This window comes from Lepidochelys kempii, chromosome 2, assembly GCF_965140285.1.
Source record: "Lepidochelys kempii isolate rLepKem1 chromosome 2, rLepKem1.hap1, whole genome shotgun sequence".
NCBI lineage: Eukaryota > Metazoa > Chordata > Testudines > Cheloniidae > Lepidochelys > Lepidochelys kempii.
In genome coordinates, this window is record NC_136381.1 from 160,223,786 (window position 1) to 160,244,064 (window position 20,279).

Genomic DNA, 20,279 nt, shown 5'->3' on the forward strand with positions numbered 1-20,279 from the left:
GGGGTAGCAATCCGAGGTCTTGATGAGTTTCTGCAGTCTCTCCATCACATCGCGAATCTTAGCCCCTGGAAAGCAGCAAACTTCTCTGTTTTCCCGGTCAGGGTGGTAGATAGATGACTCAGTGCCCCTGAGGAGAGAGTCCCCGACCACCACCACCACCCACCTCCTTCTCTTGGGAGTGGTGGTCGTGGAACCCCCAACCTTAGGACAGTGCATCTCATGCCTTCCAACCAGCAGAGTCTCCTTCTGCTTTCTCCCCCCAGACGTATCATCTGGTCCACACTCCGCAGTGGTACCTGTGGAGAGAACATGAAAACGGTTACTTACCTGTGTCTGTGTTGCTGGTACCCGGACAGTCCCCCTTCTTCTGGAGGTCACATGTTGCCAAGCTTCTTCACTGGCCTCTTGAATCCACTGTGCAACCTGCTCTAAATCTTTAGAGCTTTGTGCCTGTAAAAGCATATCCTGACTTTTGTCCAGGAAATCCTCAGATTCTCATATGCAACACAGGGTTGATATCTGTTGCTTCAGACCTTCAGTCTTCCTTCCAGTATGGATATTAGCTTGCACTTAGGACAGAAGTGACTTTGTCTGTACAGTGGAAGAAAAACAAACATGGCACATCCAGTGCAGGTCACAATAGCTGAACACCCCCCCCCCCTCCATATCGCCTTCCTAATATGAGCTTCCTCAGAGAAGCTGGCAAGATGTAAGCCTCACTGGGCTCACCCCAGGCAAACTCCTGCTGGTCCCCCGCCGCTCTGCTGGTCCGCGGAGCTCTGGCTATTTTTAAACAGCCAGGCTTCCTTGAAACAGACGCCCCCAATACCCGCCCCCTGCAGGCTACCACCCAATCAGGCACTCGCTCAGGCTTTCAAACTGCCCTCCCAGCAAACACACACACACACACACTCGGATACTCACTTAGCAAACACACACACTCAGATACTCACCAATCCCAGGCAAACTCCTGCTGTTCCCCGCTGCTCTGCTGGTACCTTATGTCCAGCCTGCCTAGCCACATAGTGAAATCTGCCTCAGCCCTCCTTCCCCACTTTAATATATTAAATATGCTTCTGTGTCACTGTTTCCTCTTCTAATTTTCAGTCCCTGTAGAAGAGTCCTTCCCCTACCTACCTGTTTCTATTGATGCTGCTTTGTTTTACATTCAGTTTAGTATTTTTATATTGTCTGCTTCATGCTGTTTTTGGTTAATGTTTGTCTTTTAAATACTCTCTGATCCAGGGTGTGTGTGCATGTGTGTAATGAGTAAAAATTGTATCAGCCAATCAAAATTCAGGATGCTGGTACTGCCTATAACTATGCTCTTTCTCCATTGCACATTTCCCAATAATCTAATTGGCAGACAATGATTCAACAATTGGACTGCAAGAATTTGCATAATGGCTGGACAGTTCTATGGTAATAACCATGTAGACTTTATGGAAATCCACTTTGGCTATTATAATGGGTAGAACTTGGGGCAGCCATGTTTAGTGGACAAATAGAGGAGGATTTCTGAAAGCAGTAGTCACAGGCCAGGAATTTATGGTTGCCAAGGGAAGGGATGAGTGGAAAAAGGCTTGATATTACCAAAGCAGCAATAATTAGGTGTGCACTATTAACTAAGTAATCATATGTTAATCTTAATAAACAGCAAGAACAAAAGCTTTGTAAAGCAAGAGTACCTGCAGACTGTCATTCTAAAATGTTCTCACCAGAGATAATACATCAGGTAATGTCTTCCTGAAAGGCATCCTGGCTTGATTTGAAGTCCTGCTTTTTCAAGCACAAATCAAATTTTGTTTCTGATGTCTGTATTAAGGCTCCAGAACTGATACCTCATGGCTTGGGATTGGTCATATCTTGCTGTATTGTCTCCTGATTGTTCTAAACTTGTATATAAACTTAAAATATGACTTTAATTGGTGTTTTTATATAATTTTGTCCTTTATATAAGAATTAGATATGGTGCTCCTGTCAGCTAACTTCTAAGTTACCTGCCAAAACAAATCTAGTTTTCAGGTGCCTAAATCACAGTTAAAGTTCTTCATCCCAACAGAATCTGAAATGACACCTCTGCTTCCTCCCCGCCTGGTTCACATCCCCAGCATGCGGCTCCCTGCCACGGGCATACTGCAGCTGCACATGCTCCAGCCCAGGCTGAGGGCGCTTAAATTAGCAAACTGGCTGGGGCTCAGGAGCCGCAAAGACCTAGCATCCATCCCCCTTCCCTCCCCCCTGCCTCCTCCAGCTGCTGCTAAGGATGAAGGACAGAGCACTGTAACACCTCCAACTGCATCTGGGATCAGTTAACCCTGTCTAGCACTGGGCCCTTGCTCCATATTGACCACAGTGTGAGTTGTTATATTATGGCTGAGTCGCCAAATCTTCCAAATATCTATCTCTGCCATGTGCAAATGGTTAATTTTAAAATATAATACAATATATTATCCAATTTAAAGTAATTAGCTATTTAACCCATTTTTTTCCCCAGTAGCTTGCATTTGTTTATTAGTTATTGGCCTTTTTCCCTGTTGATTTTCTGTAAATAAATGTTGCAGCACTGAGCTGTCATACATAAAGTTGAAAACCGATCTGTCTGTATATAATTTTTATTCTCCATTTGAGGTTAATATAGATAAAACCAGTGTTTAAGGGTGTGTGTATATTTTTTAACAATAAGTATGTGTGCCCACAAGATGTATAGCACAGCCCCCTAATTTTCTGTCTAGCCCAACTCCTCTCCCCCCCCAACCAGGAAGAGGCTGGAGCTGACCCCGATGAAGGCTATGTGTGTGGTGGTTGTATTTTAAATAATATGAAGAGTTGGGAGGGACAACAGGAAAATAACCCATGCTTTATTGAGAGAGATTAACTCCACTACATGAAGAGAGTAGATAAGCAATAGAAACTGTTTCAAAGAACTCATATACAGAATTATTTTGCAGGTATATTTAAATGTAGGCATTTTACTATCTAAATAAACATTTCTTAACCACCTTCCCAGAACTGGTAGCTAAAAATTAATCCTTTTGGACAGACACCTAGGACAGTGGTTCTCAAAGCCAGTCCGCCGCTTGTTCAGGGAAAGCCCCTGGCAGGCCAGACTAGTTTGTTTACTGCAGCGTCCGCAGGTTCAGCTGATCGTGGCTCCCACTGGCTGCAGTTCACTGCTCCAGGCCAATGGGGGCTGCGGGAAGCAGCGCAAGCAAAGGGACATGCTGGCCGCCCTTCTTGCAGCCTCCATTGGTCTGGAGCATCAAACTGCGGCCAGCAGGAGCCGCAATCAGCCGAACCTGCGGACATGGCAGGTAAACAAACCCGTCCGGCCTGCTGGGGCTTTCCCTGAGTAAGCGGACCGGCTTTGAGAACCACTGATCTGGGATGTAGATTTCATCAAAAGATCAAATCATTTCTGAAACAGACATAAATTACACTTTAAAATATGCAGTGTTTTCTCAGACCTGAAGAACTCTGCATAAGCTCAAAAGCTTGTCTCCCTCATGAACAAATGTTGGTCCAATAAAAGAAATTACCTCACTCACCTTCAAGAGACGGTAGTTTTCATGTCAGTTATATTCAATATGGTATTAAATTCCCATCCACCCAAGTAAAACAGAGGGCCTCAATACATATATTAATTTTCTTTCAACTGATGCTTTTAATAAATAATACAAATCTACACTGTTGACAGATGGTATGCTGTGTACCACAGAGAATTAAAGGGGATCTAAATTATCCAGTTTGTACTAACACATCGGTTTGGTTAACGAGTTTATTAAATAAAGTTAAAATAGAAAATGTTGTTAAAGGGGAAAAGTGCAAATAAAATATCTTATGCATGTGGGACTAATGTTTCGGTTTAGAAATAAACAAGTCTATTGAAATGAAAAGATACGATTTTATTTTCCTCTAAAGATACTAGTCACTTGTTGAATGCAATCTCCATTTACATAAACTCCTCCTTTCAGTCAGTTAAGATTGAATATTAAACGCTGTTTACTGTCTTCAATTAATCAGCAAACATTAAAGATAAAAAGGGAGAATGTTTAACAGTTAGTAATTTGTTGATCTCAAGTGAACTTCCTGTAAACTTTTCCCAGAATGCATTCTGGGGTGAAACCCTGGGCTCCTTTGAAGTCAAAGGCATTTTGCCATTGATTTTAATGGAGAGAGGATTTCAGCTGCCATATTTAGACACAGAATGAAACAAGCTTAAATACTCGTTTCTGGGCACTTTATCCAAGGAACCTCTTGTAATGTAATTTTGAGTGTTATTTCTGTTCTGCACAGGGTAGGTTCTTCCTCTTGTCAGCAGCATCCCTTGTTTACTAGTGTCCTAAGAGGCTGATTTCAATAGACCTCTTGTTGTTCTCTGCATAATATATAGTTATGGTAATATTTGTATATTCATAAATACTCCTGTCAATGTGAGCATTCTCAGTGTTTTGCAAACTGTGGGTCATTTTTCCTAACAAATATGTATATCCTATTCCAGTTAACATCAAGATAACCCAAGGGTTGGGTGTAGGTATCTAGGGGCAGACCTTGACTTCATGTATTATCTTTCATTCTATCTGCCACAGAAATACAGCCATATTTTGGGACAAAACAGCAGCCATAGGCCCCGACACCTTCGGTTTTTCTGGGGCTGGAACATCCAATGGGGAAAAAATAGTGGGTGCTCAGCACCCACCAGCCACAGCAGTTCCCCCACCCCCACTCATCAGCTGATGTGGGAGCACTGCTGTTCTCACCTGACAGCTGATGAGAAGTGGTGCCACTGCCAAACAGCTGTTTAGCGGCTCAGAAAGGAGCTGAGGGGAGGGTGGACAGGAGCCTCAGGGAGGGGTGGAGTGGGCGCAGGAAGAGGTGGAGCTAGAGTGGGGCCTTCGGGGAGGGGGTGGAGTGTGGGCAGGGCCTTAGGGTGAAGCACAGTTTGAGCCCCCCGGGGAAAAAGGAAAAAGCGCCTGGGACAGCAGCCATTTGACATCCTAAAATCTATTGTATACTATTGCAACAGGCTTGGAAGTGATGAACATCTTTCCTGTTTTAAGTGATTTTTAGGTAGAAAGAATGGATATTTTTATACATCATCTTGGGGGGAAAAGTAGAAACCTCATCAAAAGATGAGGTATTAAAATATCCTGGCTTCCAAATTCATATGCCACTTTTTCTATATCTCTGTGTCAGTTAGTAACTATCTTTTGATTTTAGTCCAGAAAATAACTGAGATGCTTTTTGGGGGCAAAGAAGGGAGGCGGGAAGCTAGAAGGCTTTTCAGAAGTAAAAAAACAAGAAGGGTGTGTGTGTGTGTTTTTTTTTTTTTTTTTTTTCCCTGGAGCTCTTCAAACCCCTTTTCCTGACTAAATTCAAATAAAAAAAAAAAACTTTTTGGCTAGGGATTAAGCATGAGAAATTTGAAGCAGAAAGTTAGAGGGATAAAGGGTGTCCAGATTAGTTTTATAATTGAAAGTATCTCACATCTTCACCTACCAAGTTACTGTTTTAGCACCATAGTAATATATATTTTTTTCGAGTGTCAAGGATTCTAGTTAAGAGCTTAACTGAGCCTTAAATCCTTGTGGAAAGGGAAGAGCTTTTAAAATACTTACTAAATGCTAATCTTAATCATATTCACCATTATTAAAACTTGAAATAGGTTGAAATATTTACATGACGTGAAATGAAAGACTAGCAATGGTCCTGAGACACTCTAAAAAAATGGGAGAATTGCCAAAGATTAAGAAAGCAGAAATGGCTAAACAAGAAAAGACCTTAGTGTCCAGTTAGATTTTTCTTTTTCATTAGAATAAGCTTTTCTTTCAAAAATTTAAAAATGAACTGAGACTTAAGTGCAACAAAATGGAAAGAAATATTTAAATACGTTGAAACTTAAGTTCTTGTATTTGAGGTTAAGGAAGCTTCAAACTTTCCCATGCACACTGCTCAGGCCTTACTAATTCTTGAGACTGATTAGTCAGTAAGACTTGGGGCAACATTAGTGTGTGTGTGCGCCATATAAACACAAAACAAAAAAATAATCCCTGCCCCCAAAGAGTTTGATTGAAGTATCTTTAAAAGAAAAGAAATGGTGTTAAAATAGGTTACTTTAATTTCAAAATATACAAAGTTTTGATCATCTCTTTACATGTGGAGTACCTGCCTTCCTCGTCTACACTACAAACTTATGTTGGTATAACTACGTCACTCAGGGGTGTGGAAAATCCACATTCCTGAGTGATGCAGTTATAACAACCGAACTCGCAGTGTAGACAGCGCTATGTCGACAGGACGGCTTCTCCCGTCGACATAACTAATGCCTCTCAGGGAGGTGGGGTACTTACGCTGAAGCTCTCCCATCTTCACTAAGCGGCACAGCTACATCACTTCTGCAGTGCTGTAAGTGTAGACAAGCCCTCCTGTATTTTGCTGATTATGAGCTAAAAACTTACTGGGAAAGCACTTAGTGATGGCTGCGACACAAACTCCTTAGAGAAATAAAGCCATTCCCATGAGCTTATGGACAAAATGGACTTGCCATGGTATATACTGTAGCTTTTAAATTTGCTCAAGTGACTTTTGTGCTTCACATTGGTAAATCTAGTCTGTATGGGAGGTTAGGATTTAATATTAAGAAGCTAATATATTGTACATTTTTATCTTAGGAATGACCTACCTTGACCATGCAGGTACAGCACTTTTTCCACACAGTCTTCTTAAGGAGTTTACTGATGATCTCAGTAAAAATATTTATGGTAAGTACCAAGCAACTTTCTCATAGGCTAACATCATTTACAGTGTTTCCTGTTACTGCAAGAGTATTTACATTCTATATACTGCAGTGATCAAGTGACAAATATGATGGTCTTTGTCATAGTTTGGGACAACTGCACCTCCTCAACCATCACCTCTATTGGTCAGAGACATACGTCTCACTCCTTCCTGGCAGGGTTTTTTCCCATACTGCACAGTTCCCTCTCTACATTATGATATTCCCAGCAAGCCAGATCACCTAAACATGCCAGCATCTGTTTTGCTTTCTCTCAAGAGGCTATGAACAGTGGAATTGCCAAAGTTATAAATTACCACACACCTCAAGGTGAAAGCATTACAGAGAACCTTAAAAACAATAAAAGAACATGCATGCTAAAAGCTTGCCCAACATCACCCCCATTCCAACTTCAGGTTTTGGTAGGTGTCATCCCTTCAAAACCCACAACTGGGTTTTCCCTGTGGTTAGGAGTTCATAACTGTCTCAGATTCAGAACTAAAACAACAATGAATAGTTCACTCTTTCCTTTATATGGCTTGGGCCTTTGATCTTGGCCTCATGTAACAGGTGATCAGCAGACAGTGGCCTGCTGATCCAGCTTCAAAAGGCTGGGTTTTGGCATACGGTTTACACCCCCCCACACACACACACATGGAATTTCCATTGACCTCCCCCTACATGTTCCTCAGACAAACCACTTTATACTTTTTGTTCTAAAAAGTCCATTCTTGTCTGGCACTTTCTTCTATATCATCCTTTGAACCCCCAGATCTCACATTTATCTCCCTCCTTGAGAGGTGACATACAGTCCAGGCTCACAATAATACATAAACCATTCATTTAATATAATGGACCCCAAAGATACTTACACTTAATTCAGTGAGGTCTTCCAAGGATATTGTAGGAAATTGCTACATCAGTTAGTCTTACCTTGACTTTGGTCCCAGCTCTGTCACTAACTCACTGAGTAACCCTGAGAAAGGCACATAAACTCTCCATGCCATTTTGTCCAGACATGCAGAGGGGTCCTCTAGACACAGGTTTTTTGTCCTGTTTCATGTGCAGAGGGAGGCAAGTCAGTCCTCTTTGTGGGTATCTCAGCAGTTTAAGGACTTGCATGGGCAGGAACTGGGCTGCCAGAAAGTGAGTGGCCTCATCTTGGGTGGACGCTTTGTTTCTGGTATGTGCTCCCTGCAGCTCTGAGCACATGATTGCTGGCTTGGGAACTAGCCATTATCATTTAACCAGAAAGCCATAGCCTTTAAGGCAAGGGACACATCAACATATTTGTGGGGTGTAATACTGAGGTCACCTGTGTGCAGGGTTGGATTTAGGGACAGGCGACCCAGGTGACTGCCTGGGGTGCTAGGCTTGGGGGGCATCCGGCTCAGGGTGCTGTTTTTGTTAGCAACAAAAGGAAAAATCGAATATTCTAAGTACGTTTCAGATATATTCATGTTTTGAATGAGAATAAAATAAAATCTCTAGACTGCTGTAGCCAAGGTTACGACAATGGCATAAACGTGAAGGGAAGAAACAGTGGCATCCAGGCAAGGATCCTTGCACTGAATCCAAGAGCTTTCTTTCTGCCTTGTGGCTGCCATTCCCTCAACATGGCGGCATCATCTTCTTTAGATTCATTCTGTCTCTTAGGAGTACTGCAAAGGATATACGTCCTATTTTCAGCATCAACTCTCAGGAGTAAGATCCTCATCAATAATGTTACAAATCTGACTGTGAAGCCACTAAGTGACACACTCTGGGAGAGATACATGGACAGTGTAAGGCACCAAGTGACTGAGGTTTATGATGCCCTAATGGAACTGGTGCAGTCGAGTAAAGCTGAGGCCAGAATTTGACGTGTGGTGCAAAGCCTGGCAAACCAGATCATTAACTTCATGTTTCTGGTCTCAATTGTGGTTTGGCACAACCTCTTTTTTCCCAAGTAAATATTGTAAGCAAAGCATTACAAACTCAGTCAATGGACATCGCAACTGCTACTACTTTGATGAGAAGCTACCTTGATTTCGTTGTGGCCCATAGAGACAACAAATTTGAAGATGTCATTACTGCTGACAAAGAAATGGCGGAAAACTTAGGAGTTGAGCTTATCTTCAAGGAAACTCGTATTCCTGAGATTTGGTTACGAGAGCAGAGATGAGGTGATGGAAAGCTTAGAAGAAAAATTCAAGAGGGAGGTCTTTTTGCTCTTATTGACACTACTCAAGTGTCCATCAAAGATCTGAAGAATTGAAGCACCATGAAAAGACCTGTCTTTTTTTTTTTTTTTTTTTTTTTGGTACGATGACCTTAGTAAGCTGCTGGTGGACAGGAAAACATTCTTGAACAATTGTACAGAACTCCACTGGGCGCTGACACATGGGGGATGTTCAGACGTCAATGCTAAAGACCTGTATGTTGAACTGAACAACATTAATCACATTTTATAATATGGGAAGCACTCTCTAGTCCAAGTTCTCAAATTCATTCATGAGCTGAAGGACACTTCCTAATGTGTGGATAGCTTTGTGAATTCTTCTCATGTTGCAGGTCAGTCGTGAATGGTGAGAGCACCTTTTAGAAGCTCAGGCTCATTAAAACATATCAATTGACAATGGCCAATGAGAGACAGACATCACTTGAAAGTGCAATTGGCCAGTCTTGGGATCTCTGACACTGAGCTTCAGTTTGTGAGGGCAAAGGGGAGAAAAGCGACCCTTTGAACAAAAGGACTAGGGTTAACATTCTAAGACTGTCACCTACTTTAATACTGGTCCACCCAATGTTGGTGCACACCAATTTCTTGATGTTAGTATACTTCCGTTCTTAAAATTAAAATTTTTTTGTAAGTTTAGAGGAAATTGAATTTGATTTGCTTACATATGGCATGATTTACAGATCCCAGTGTGCAAATTTATCATTTTCTATGACCGGGATAAATCATGCATGCAAATCGAGCATCAAAATCATGGTATGGGCTACAAATGTAAGAAAGATAGTCAAAAGTTTAACAAATGCAGTGGGGGCACTGAAGACATTCCTTGCCTGGGGTGCCATTTGGTCTAGGGCTGGACTTGCCTGTGTGCCACAGATGGATTCTGGCTGGTGCTCATTTTGTACACAACTGCTTCTTCTCCCTCTCCATTGCCATGACAGGGAAGCAGAGAACAGAATTTAGAATGCAGCTAAGTTACACCAAGACTTAGAAATAGTTCTTCGTGTAGAGTCTTTAGCTTGAAATGTAGACCTATGAATGAGTATTACAATAGTATAAGTTGATTTGATCTTAGCAATGTGCTTTTATTTCAGAATTTTTTTTATTCAAGTGCATATTAGTGATAAAAATTAATGTTCAGTCACCATACCCATTATAAAGCCTAATATTTGTCTAATCTCAACTATTTCAAATAACCTTGAGCTGAAATTTGATATATAAATTTTAAAAAGTCTGTTAAATTAGTGAGTTACTTCACATGCATGAGCATTAGACTAACTGCTTAAACCAGAAGTTTATCGGATCTGCAGTTGTTATGGAAGAATGAACTAAATCCTAATATTTTCCCCCTTTAATCAAAATTGATTAAATTTCAATTACAGGGCCAGTTTCTCTCCCCTGTTACTCATGCAACCTCATTTAGTGCTGCTGGGTGACACAGGTGTAAAGGACAGTATTAAGACACCCACGTAAGTAAGGGTAGACCTTGGTTGCAGATCTTATTTTTTGGTGATTATTCACAGGTCTAAAGGACCACAAGTTGCTGAAAGCTGGGGGGGAGGATAGTTACTTCTAAATTAGATACAACAACTACGAGAGCCCAAGGAACCTATTTTATAGTCCATTTTCACAATGAAACTTCACTCTAAGCTAGAATTGTATTCTGTTTAAAGTCTCTATACTCTAATCCCTGCAACACTAAAACTCAGTGATATTTTTTTAGAAACTATGTAAAATAGCTAAGGCCATGCCCTTTTACTGCAAAAATTATATGGATCTAACAATTTAACTTTGTTTTTTAATTTTATTTCTCAAATGTTTAGTCATTAGGTGAATGTAAGTGCTTATTAACATGAAAGAGTGATGTGCTTGCCTTCAGGTCCACATACTTTCTCAATCTACCACACTAACTTCAGTGAAAGCTTATTGCCCATGTTTTAACTTCTGAACAGACCTTGCAAGTTTGTTTTGAATAGTGTGAAGCTGGCTGATAATTTTGTGATGGAGTGGATATACACTAGGACCTGCAGTCAAACCACAAAAATCTTTCCCATTTAAAACATAGGATAGATCTTTTTTTTTTTTAAACCCTTCCAAAAATTAATTGGCTGTCACTTCAACATACCATACCTTTTAACCCTCTGTTATTTGCTTGTTAACGTACGTGTGTGTATTACACACGCATTCTCTATAGCTTCCTCCTAGCAGAATAGTACAGCTGTAACTTCCTTCTAATGGAACTCTCTTACAATTAGATCAATTACTAATATCTGCCAGCTGAAGTTTCAAGGTCTGTCATAATTGCTTTCTTCTGTTATTTCTCTCCTCTTGACTAACTACTCTCAGGAGCTTCAGGGCAACACTGAAATATTAACTTTTTGTCATCTTTTCACTGGCTTGGTCTAGTACTTTGATAAAGAGAAAAATATTAACAAAACTGATTAATGATTGACATCTATGTCTGTCTCCTAGGCAACCCTCATAGTCAGAGCATCAGCAGCAAGCTGACGTATGACACTATTGAGCATGTCCGATACAGGTAGAATAATCTATTTTATTTAGCATTTTGATTTCCAATGTACTGTTTGGATTATTCCTTGGAGTTAGTCATTTTGGTGTATCGTTTGTTGCATGTGATAGTACATCTAGTTCCAAAGTTCCATGAAGCATTGGTCAGGCTCATGTTGGAGGGATTAGGGGATCACCAATGCTTCCCCCCCCACCTCTCAGTATCACACCTGTATTTATGTAATTACATGATAATGGAGCCCGAGCCTGCAGTTGCATTAGGATGTTAGGGATGAAACGTTAACCCTGTTCTGGAGGTAGTGATTAACAAGATGGTGTGAGGGTTCAAATGCCGGAGGCATTCTAAAAATGACCTAATGGACTACAGGAATTTGTACATTACTTTACAGAAATTACTAAATTACTTAAAATAGCCTTAGTTTTAGGGAGAACAAAGAATATTAAATGGAGACTGAGATACTAAGTGCTTTTTGTTCTGGTTTAGAGCGGGAGCTCAAATATAAGACCATCCCCATCTCCAAATAATTCTGAAATAGATAGGCTAAGAATTTTCTCTTAGCCATTAATTTACCAAAATAGAAGGAAGCTGGGATTAGTTTAGTCAGCCATTGGTTTTAATTGGTGGCACTGGCAACTATAAAATTAAATTTATGTAGGTAGCTAAGTATAAAAACACTTTCATAGTATAACAGTATGCTCTGGGCCTTTGTCTTTAATGCACTGTTTGCCCAAAGCATAGTGGTCTTGGCCCTTATTTTGTACAACCTCTTATAAACCACAGTATATCCCAAAGCACTTTACAGAATTCAAATCCATAAAGCCATACCATTGTGATTTTTGAAAGTGTTCTAATTCTGAATCAACAAAATCTGTAACTTATCCTTTTGCTCTTTGATCTCATAATGGAGATTTACAAAAGTATAAAATGATACAATCTGTCCTGAAGAGATTGTAATCCTGAACCCCATTGGACAGAGGCTGTTGCAGGTATAAGCAAAAGCTAAATTTTCAGAAATTAAGGAAAGCAGGATTTGGGTCATGGAAGCATCTGAGTAAAAACAGCCTGTGCTCTTCTGCCCCCATGCAGATATGTACTAGACTATATCTAATAGGCTTTGTCAGCCAGTTAATGGTCAACTTTCTAACAGTCTATTTTCCAATAAAAGTTTGAAAAGCACAATCATCAAAACAGCTTATTCATAAAGGTTCAGGAAAAGAGTCCAAAAAAAAAAAACCCTCTGTAAATCAGCTATCAAAAAAGCAATAAAATATATTTTTTTAAAAAAATCTCTACTTTCATGACATTGCTTGATTTTGATTTGTTGCAATGTGACAAGATGATGAGGCAGGCATCTGTATTCTGCATCACCACCGCCATCTTCTATTTCCTCAATAGAGGAAAAGGTCCAGCTGGCAGATTTAGATTTTTTTTTTTTTTTTAAATGCTTGTTTGCTTGTTTCATGGTCTCAGTGTGTATATATAATGTCTTCTGCAGTTTCCACGGTATGCATCCGATGAAGTGAGCTGTAGCTCACGAAAGCTCATGCTCAAATAAATTGGTTAGTCTCTAAGGTGCCACAAGTACTCCTTTTCTGTTTACTTTTAAATCTATTTGAGCAGAAACTCTACTTAGAAAATGGCTTTTAGAAAAGGTCACAATATTCTGACATAACCACAATGGGGCAGCCATTTTAGATGGGTTTTTTCTCTCTGACAGAGGATCCAAGCAACTATATTAAAACAGAAATTAAGCTTTTATGTTTTACATTAACAGGACACACACCCCCGTACTGCTTTCCGCAGCCCCATTGGCCTGCAGCGGTAAACCGCAGCCAGTGGGAGCTGTGATCGGCCAAACCTGCGGACGCGGCAGGTAAACAAACTGGCCCGGCCTGCCAGGGGCTTTCCCTGGACAAGCAGTGCCCCAAGTTTGGGAAACATTGCTCGATATACTAAGTGACAATATTGCAAACAGACACCTAGCTAATGATGCTACAATAGTTATCTCACAACAGCCTTAAATAAATGCTAAAAGTTCCTTACTGTACTTAGCTGATACCTTGTGCATTGGAAGCATGCGCCTTTCTGTTCATCCATGATATGGAAATACCATTGCTCCAGTTTCTTTCGTGAAGGCTAAAGAGTGTGACTGTAATTCACACCTCTGGTGCTGTATAAATACCTGAGGTTACAAGTTTAACAGTTGTTACATTGTTTTTAGTTAGTTGTTAGAGTATTTGTTTCTCACGCAGGCATATGAAAATGTTTGCTTTCTGAATATTTTAAAACAGTTGCTCTTTCAAATCTTGAACTTGCGATCTCAGACATTGCATCACTGTTCTCTAGTCATTAAATCAGACAACTGCATGAGAGGATGTTAATTTTTCTATATCTATATAATGTATTAAAATATAGGGTCAAATCATCAGCTGATGTAAGTTGACATATCATTGAATTCAATGGGACTATGACAGTTTGTGCAATCAAAGGCCTGACTGGAAGATTAAAAAAACACAAGTAGAGGTCAGGAATTTAAATATAGTGGGGGGGAAATCAAGAAATTTCCCCAGCAAAGGTTTCAACACCAAACTTGGATCTCCTATTTATCTCCAAGACAATAAATAGTACAGAATGGGGTGTGATCCAGAGAATGGTCCTGATCCTGCTCTGATTGAAGTCAATGGGGTTTTTGCAATTGAGTTAAAGGGGAACAAGTTTTGGGTCCAGAACTAGACCAATGTACTTTTCATGACCGCTTTCTCTCCAGATATGCTGAAAAGAACTCAGTAACCTTTTTATAGGTCTAAAGAAACTACAGGAGATGAATAATTTCTCTTGCCTGGGAATATTAATTGAAAATGTGAAATAGGAGTAAAATTCATTATTATGAAAATGGTTGTGCCTCTGTAGCAATATATACAGTTAAGTATTATTGGGTTTTGCCCAGAAAATAGTCTTACATTTTTTGGATAATTTTCTTCTCATGTATTTCAATAAACCACTTAGTAACATGCAGAGCTTTAGTTTGCTACCCTGTATGGATAGCATACATTATTTAATCAAATAAATGGTGAGTTTCAGTGCCAGACTTACTTTTAAGAATAGTTATTGTGGTTTCTGGAATATGATACACAAGATCAGAAATCTTTCTCTACCATAGTTCTCCAGGGCTAAGCAATTTCTGTGTCAAAAAACAGCAATGTTGGAATGGTTACATACATGGAAATTGCTTGACCTTTCATACGCAGTAAGAAACAGACCCAGTATCTTCTTAGTATTGATTTGTCCTTTCTAAATGTCACTAACTGGAGACTGTATGGATGAGTGAAATCTGAGCACTACATTCTGCCCTTCCTAATGGTGCACAGCTGCATGGAAACCCTGTTTAGAAATCAGGGTGACTCAATTCTTTTACAATACTGGGTTTATAAAAGTCTTTCTTTAGCTAATGCTGCTGCCTTCGGTCCAGCTGGCCATACTGAAGTAACAGCACTTCTATTTTTCAGTAAGGAGAAATGCTACACGTTTAAAGAGCTAAAGGTTCCATGCTCCTCAGTGAGTTGTTTCCACTTAAGAGAGCAGAAACACCTGAAATTCTTCCATCTGGAGGGGTTTTCTTCTTTATCCCAGCCCTGCTGAATTAGCCACTTGCAAGCTTTGCGCATTTAAGGCTGTGCATATTCAACTCAACACTAATGTCAAAAGTCAAACCAATAGAAGCTGAAGTCAGTATGATGACTGTCACTAGGGTACATTTTGATGTCCTTAGCAATACAGGATAATTAGAGGAAAAAACAGTTTTGGGGAAGGGCCTGATAATTTTGTGGGTGAGGGAGGTGCTCATTTTTCTGCAGGGTTCATATATCCAATATCAGTCAAGCACAGAAGGCACAATCTCAAGTGTGCATGGAGATGTCTTATGCACTGTTGTCATAGCTGTGTTGGTCCCAGGATAGTAGAGGGACAAGGTAGGTGAGGTAATATCTTTCATTGGACAACCAACTTCTTTTGCTGAGACCAGCTTTTGAGCTTACACAGAGCTCTTCTTCAGGTCTGGGAAATGTAGCATGCACGTAGGAGAGTGGGGGGGGAAAAAGCCATTGTGCCCATATAGACTGAACCCATGACCTGAATTAATGTTCCATAACACATTGAATGACAACAAAATGGTGATGTAAACCATTCTGTTCAACAAAGCACCACTTTCAATTTTCCCTCCAGCATACAGCCTTTCACCTATTTGCTGAAACACTTTTTTTTCTAAATACAAAAGAGGAATTCCCATGGGAGTTAAGTGCCTAAATAACTTTTGAAGATTTGGGCCTCAGTTTTGCCAACACTTGTCTTTGTGGTTCATTCCTTTAGGGACTGCTCATTGTGGCAAATACTGAACTGGCTAGTAAAAATTTGCAGGCAGGCCTATAGGTACCATTCTACAGGAATAAATTGGCAGACCAACCCATTATGCTTGGAATTACATTCACTTGCAACGTAAGAGCCATTGAAACACCTTTTTATTCCACTTTGTTAGGTCAGCTTCTGGACTCTCATCTCTGGTGATAAATTCATTAACTGTTAACGTTATGTTCTAAAGCTCCTACTTATCTGTTTTCTCACTGCTAGCAAGCTTTATGGCATCTGCACTCCCTATAAAGAGACTGCAATAAATAACATCTAAACATTCATAATGTTTCTGTGTTGGCATGCTAAGAAATCCCAGTTACATAATCTGAAATGCTAAATGTGTTAAAAAATCAGTTAAATATGTAAAATATTATAAAATCTGGAGGCTGCACCTGATAACATTCTGCAACACACAGGGTTGTTTCTTTTTAATGGCTTTATTCAGACAAATCTCCCATTGATTATAACCAGAGATTTATTTACATAAGGTGTACAGGATTGTGCTCTACATTTTTGTGTGTGTGTGTATTTAATGTGCCCATGAATATGAATGTAAGGACCAACCAGGAAGTAATTGTGACCACCCTTCTACTTCCTCTGAGGCTTATAGGTAAGAAGACTAGGTGAAGCATGTAATTCAGTATTGGGGGGGGGGGAGGGGGAGGGAAATCTCAATTTGGAATTTTGAGTCTGATTACCTCTGTGATGGACTTGGAGGTACCTTCATGATTTATGAATTCTGTATGTTGACCTGGGTAGTGGGAGGTTTACTGTATGAATATAATTTAGTTTAATGTGTGCTGTTGGGGGACAATGAGCAAGAAGGAAAAAAATGCTTCAAGATGCCTCCGCAATCACTTAAGAGACCATGATTAGCTTTGATTTTTACCTCTTGCTCCAGCCAAACTAAAAACTGGTTTTGACCAGAAAGGCCAAGGCCAGGGAATGAAGAAGAGAACATCAGTACTTTAAAGAGTGAGTCTCTTTAAAGAGTGGGGCAGTTGTTCAGGGGAAATATAGTGAGACCCAGGGTTCCTGCTGGGAAGTATATGAAGAAGTTAGGCCTGCCTACATTACCACACAGGATGGTAATCCTTTAGGGAAGAGAGACTTGTGTAGGCTGTTGTGTTTAAAATCTTTTTTTCTCTAAAAGCTTTGTTCCTACTGCACAATAAACAATAGCTTAAGAAGGTGGTTTGGGGTTCCTGTATACACCACTGGTCACAGATTGCCACAGGGAAGAATTGCGGGTGCTCAAACCTGGCCAGCCCTGTTTGGTAAGCATGGTTGATACATAAGGTACTATACCCTAGTGCCAGGTTTAAGAGTGGGAGAATCATGGGATTGATAAAACCATGGGGCCTTACACCTAAAGGGATGTGCTCTAAGAGACCAGAAAGGGGACACAGGTGCAGTTATAACCTATTCTGCCTTTTCTAGAATCCAGACTGCAACAGTCAAGCCAGATTGACACCCCCTCTGATGAAGGAACTGCCTCTGTGGCAGTGAAGTCAAGCTTTACCTGGATGGATTTCTAAATTGTTCCCTAGAACAAAGTAAATGTTTTTAACTCAAGTTCTGAATGAGAGAGATGGGCCTATGACCTTCAGTTCTTCTCTTGCATTTGAAGAAAAGCCACAAATCTGCTATAATATTGCTGGGCCAAAGTAGCAACAGAGTTTAAAAAATGTACAGACCAGAGAAGACCTATTGAATTGAGAAACACAGAAGTTACAGGTTGAGGTGATTAAAATTCTGCAAGAGAGAAACAAATACATTTCGTAGGCTCAGAAGAATGGATGAGTGTTGATGATGGATAAAGATAAGACAAAATTGGGAGTGGTAAACTAATTGGGGATGAGGTGAGAAACGGAGAGCCCAATGATGTGCAGGGATCATGGTCTGCCAATTTTCAGCAAAGCCAGATCAGAAGAATCATGCAAGTCTGGGTGATGCTGTTGAAGATACAGTAACAGAAGGGGTGCTATTGACTGCATTAAAAACCAGGTTTGATTGAACATCTAACTTGATTGACTTGCTCTGGATTCCAGAAAAGGCAGCATGTGTTTATAAAAGCAAAGGGGAATGACACAGGGACATCTCAGATAACTGGAGGAAAGCAGAGGAACAATATAGGTTAGATCTTCGGTTCAAAGATTAGATAAGTTTGTATAGTCCAGAATGGATTGCAGCACATAGTTTACTGAATTGGTGTTATGCTTTTGGCGGGAGGGCATGGGGCAGAATCGTTAGAAATTGCTGGAAGCCAAAGCATTTGCTTTTCTCTGCAGAATGCTTTTGTTTTAGTGTCATACCAGAATAATGTTGAAGAGATGATCTGTAAAGTGGATGAGATTGATTTGAGCGCCAAACTGAGCAAAAAGAGCACTTCTACAGACAGAGGTAACTCCTACATCTTCTTGAAAGGAAAAATCATTTGATTGATCTGATGCTCTGTTGTACAGAGCAACTAGTTCTTTAGAGTAAAATGCATTGGCTTTCATGTGTGGCTTGAAAATGCACCGCAAATGTGTCAGTAAAAACTTCATGGAACTTTGCAGATTGTTGCCAGTCATATAGAATTTTCTTTTGACTTAAGAAAAACCTCTCCTTTTTATTATGCCCAATCAATCTGGAAGAAATCCTGACTTTTATCCTGCTACACAGTTCAGTGATTCAAGTTTCTGAGCTGCTTTAAGGATACTGTTTCTTGTGTTATGATTGCTGCAAGTAATGAAAAGGAAGAATTCCTTCAAGAAGCAATCTGAGCCATGATAGGATGTAGGAGCATGAAAGATGTGTATAGAGTTGGGCAACATCTGTGCCCATAATTGCTGCTTTTTTTTTGTGAGGGTTAATAACCAGTTAAGAATTTAGTGTTTCGGGGTCTAATTTTTGAATGTATCTAGATTTTTTGTTTGTGTTTCGGAGCAGGAGGAAAAATGTGTTATGACTGGTCTTATGGGAGATTCTTCAGCTGAGTAATATGTTTCTAATATTTAGAATTCCTTTTTTAAAAGGTAAGCCCATTTCAGAGTAAGATGTGCCCATCATGAAATCTTTATGAAAACTCCTGCTTGTAATCTGTTCACAGTTCATCCAACAGTGTCTAGTTTAACACTGCCATTTCTCAGCCATCCTGCTATTCTCTCTGTATTTAATTTCCTTTGCCTTTTTTAAAGGTAATTTTAGCTTTCTCTGATCATTCATTTTGAAGTTTATAAAGTGATCTCTGTGGATTTACATTGAGTTTTTTCCTGAAGGCACATAAATCAGTGCCCATATTGTGGTAGGAGAGATTCTAAAGCCACCAAACACCCATGTTCTACTTGCTTAAAAAACCTGGCAGTCTATTTGTTTATGGTTTCGGACTATAAAGATTTATGACAGCATTGTTTAGCAATGCACAACAGTGACAGAACCAAAGATGCTCAAAAGCGCTAAACTCAAGATCCGGAATGCAATGCCGAGGCTTTGCATGCTGGACCCCAGACCCATTAATGTGGGAGATATTTGTGCTGACCTATCTTTGTCCTGTTTGAATCAAGTGTCTGGCTATTGCTAGTGAAATACTTGGCTTCGTAGAACACTATGAACAAGCAATACTCATACTCAGTAAATTGTACTGAAGGGACGAGTATGCCTCTCCTCCTGAACAGTGAGTGAGTAGCACCTCAACCGTCCTCCAATCTGCCATCCCCTCCAAGTACCACTGAGAAGTGTGACCCAGTCACCTTCCACTCTCTGACCCTTGTAAAATACCATATCCTCCAAAAGAGCCTCCAGCTATCCCTTTCCAGCTGCTGATTCATCTCTCCCACCTTTCAAATGCTCCTCTGCCACTACACTGTATTAAAACTCCAGTTCAACCTACTCTTCACATTCATCCCTTCTAACTTTTAACCAATATTGAATTAAATCTGCCTGGTCAATTAAATAGAGCTGGTCAAATTAAAACAATTAGTTTTGTGGGAAATTTCTAAATGTTTTGTTTTTTTTTTTGGGGGGGGGTCATTTTGGTTGAAATTTCACACCACATTTTCTGTTTTTTTTTCTCACTGAAACCAAAATCTGAAATGTTTTTATTTACTGTACCTTTTGAAAAAATGGTTTAGAAAGCATTTTGAGTTTTCAAAATTTGGACATTTTTACTTAATCATTCTTGGTTTAAAAATGAAAATTTGATTGAAACAGATTTTTGTGAAATTGTTTTTGATGAAAAGCAGTCTTTCATCAAAATTCCTTGTTACATTTTTTGTTGTAAAAATCTATCAGTTGCCAGAATTTTTCTCAATGCAAGACCTGACTCAACACGCCTCCAAGTGTCAGATGTCGTTCCTCTGGCAGTCTCT

At 39.9% G+C, this 20,279-nt stretch overlaps 1 protein-coding gene across 1 annotated transcript in view; it reads left to right on the forward strand.

Moving 5' to 3' along the window:
• MOCOS (molybdenum cofactor sulfurase) overlaps window positions 1–20,279 on the forward strand; it is a 403,086-nt gene that overhangs the window by 40,902 nt on the left and 341,905 nt on the right. The window contains exons 2-3 of the mRNA XM_073332641.2: window positions 6,672–6,761; window positions 11,466–11,532. Of these exons, the coding sequence (XP_073188742.1) occupies window positions 6,672–6,761; window positions 11,466–11,532 (157 nt within the window). The remainder of the gene's footprint in view (window positions 1–6,671; window positions 6,762–11,465; window positions 11,533–20,279) is intronic.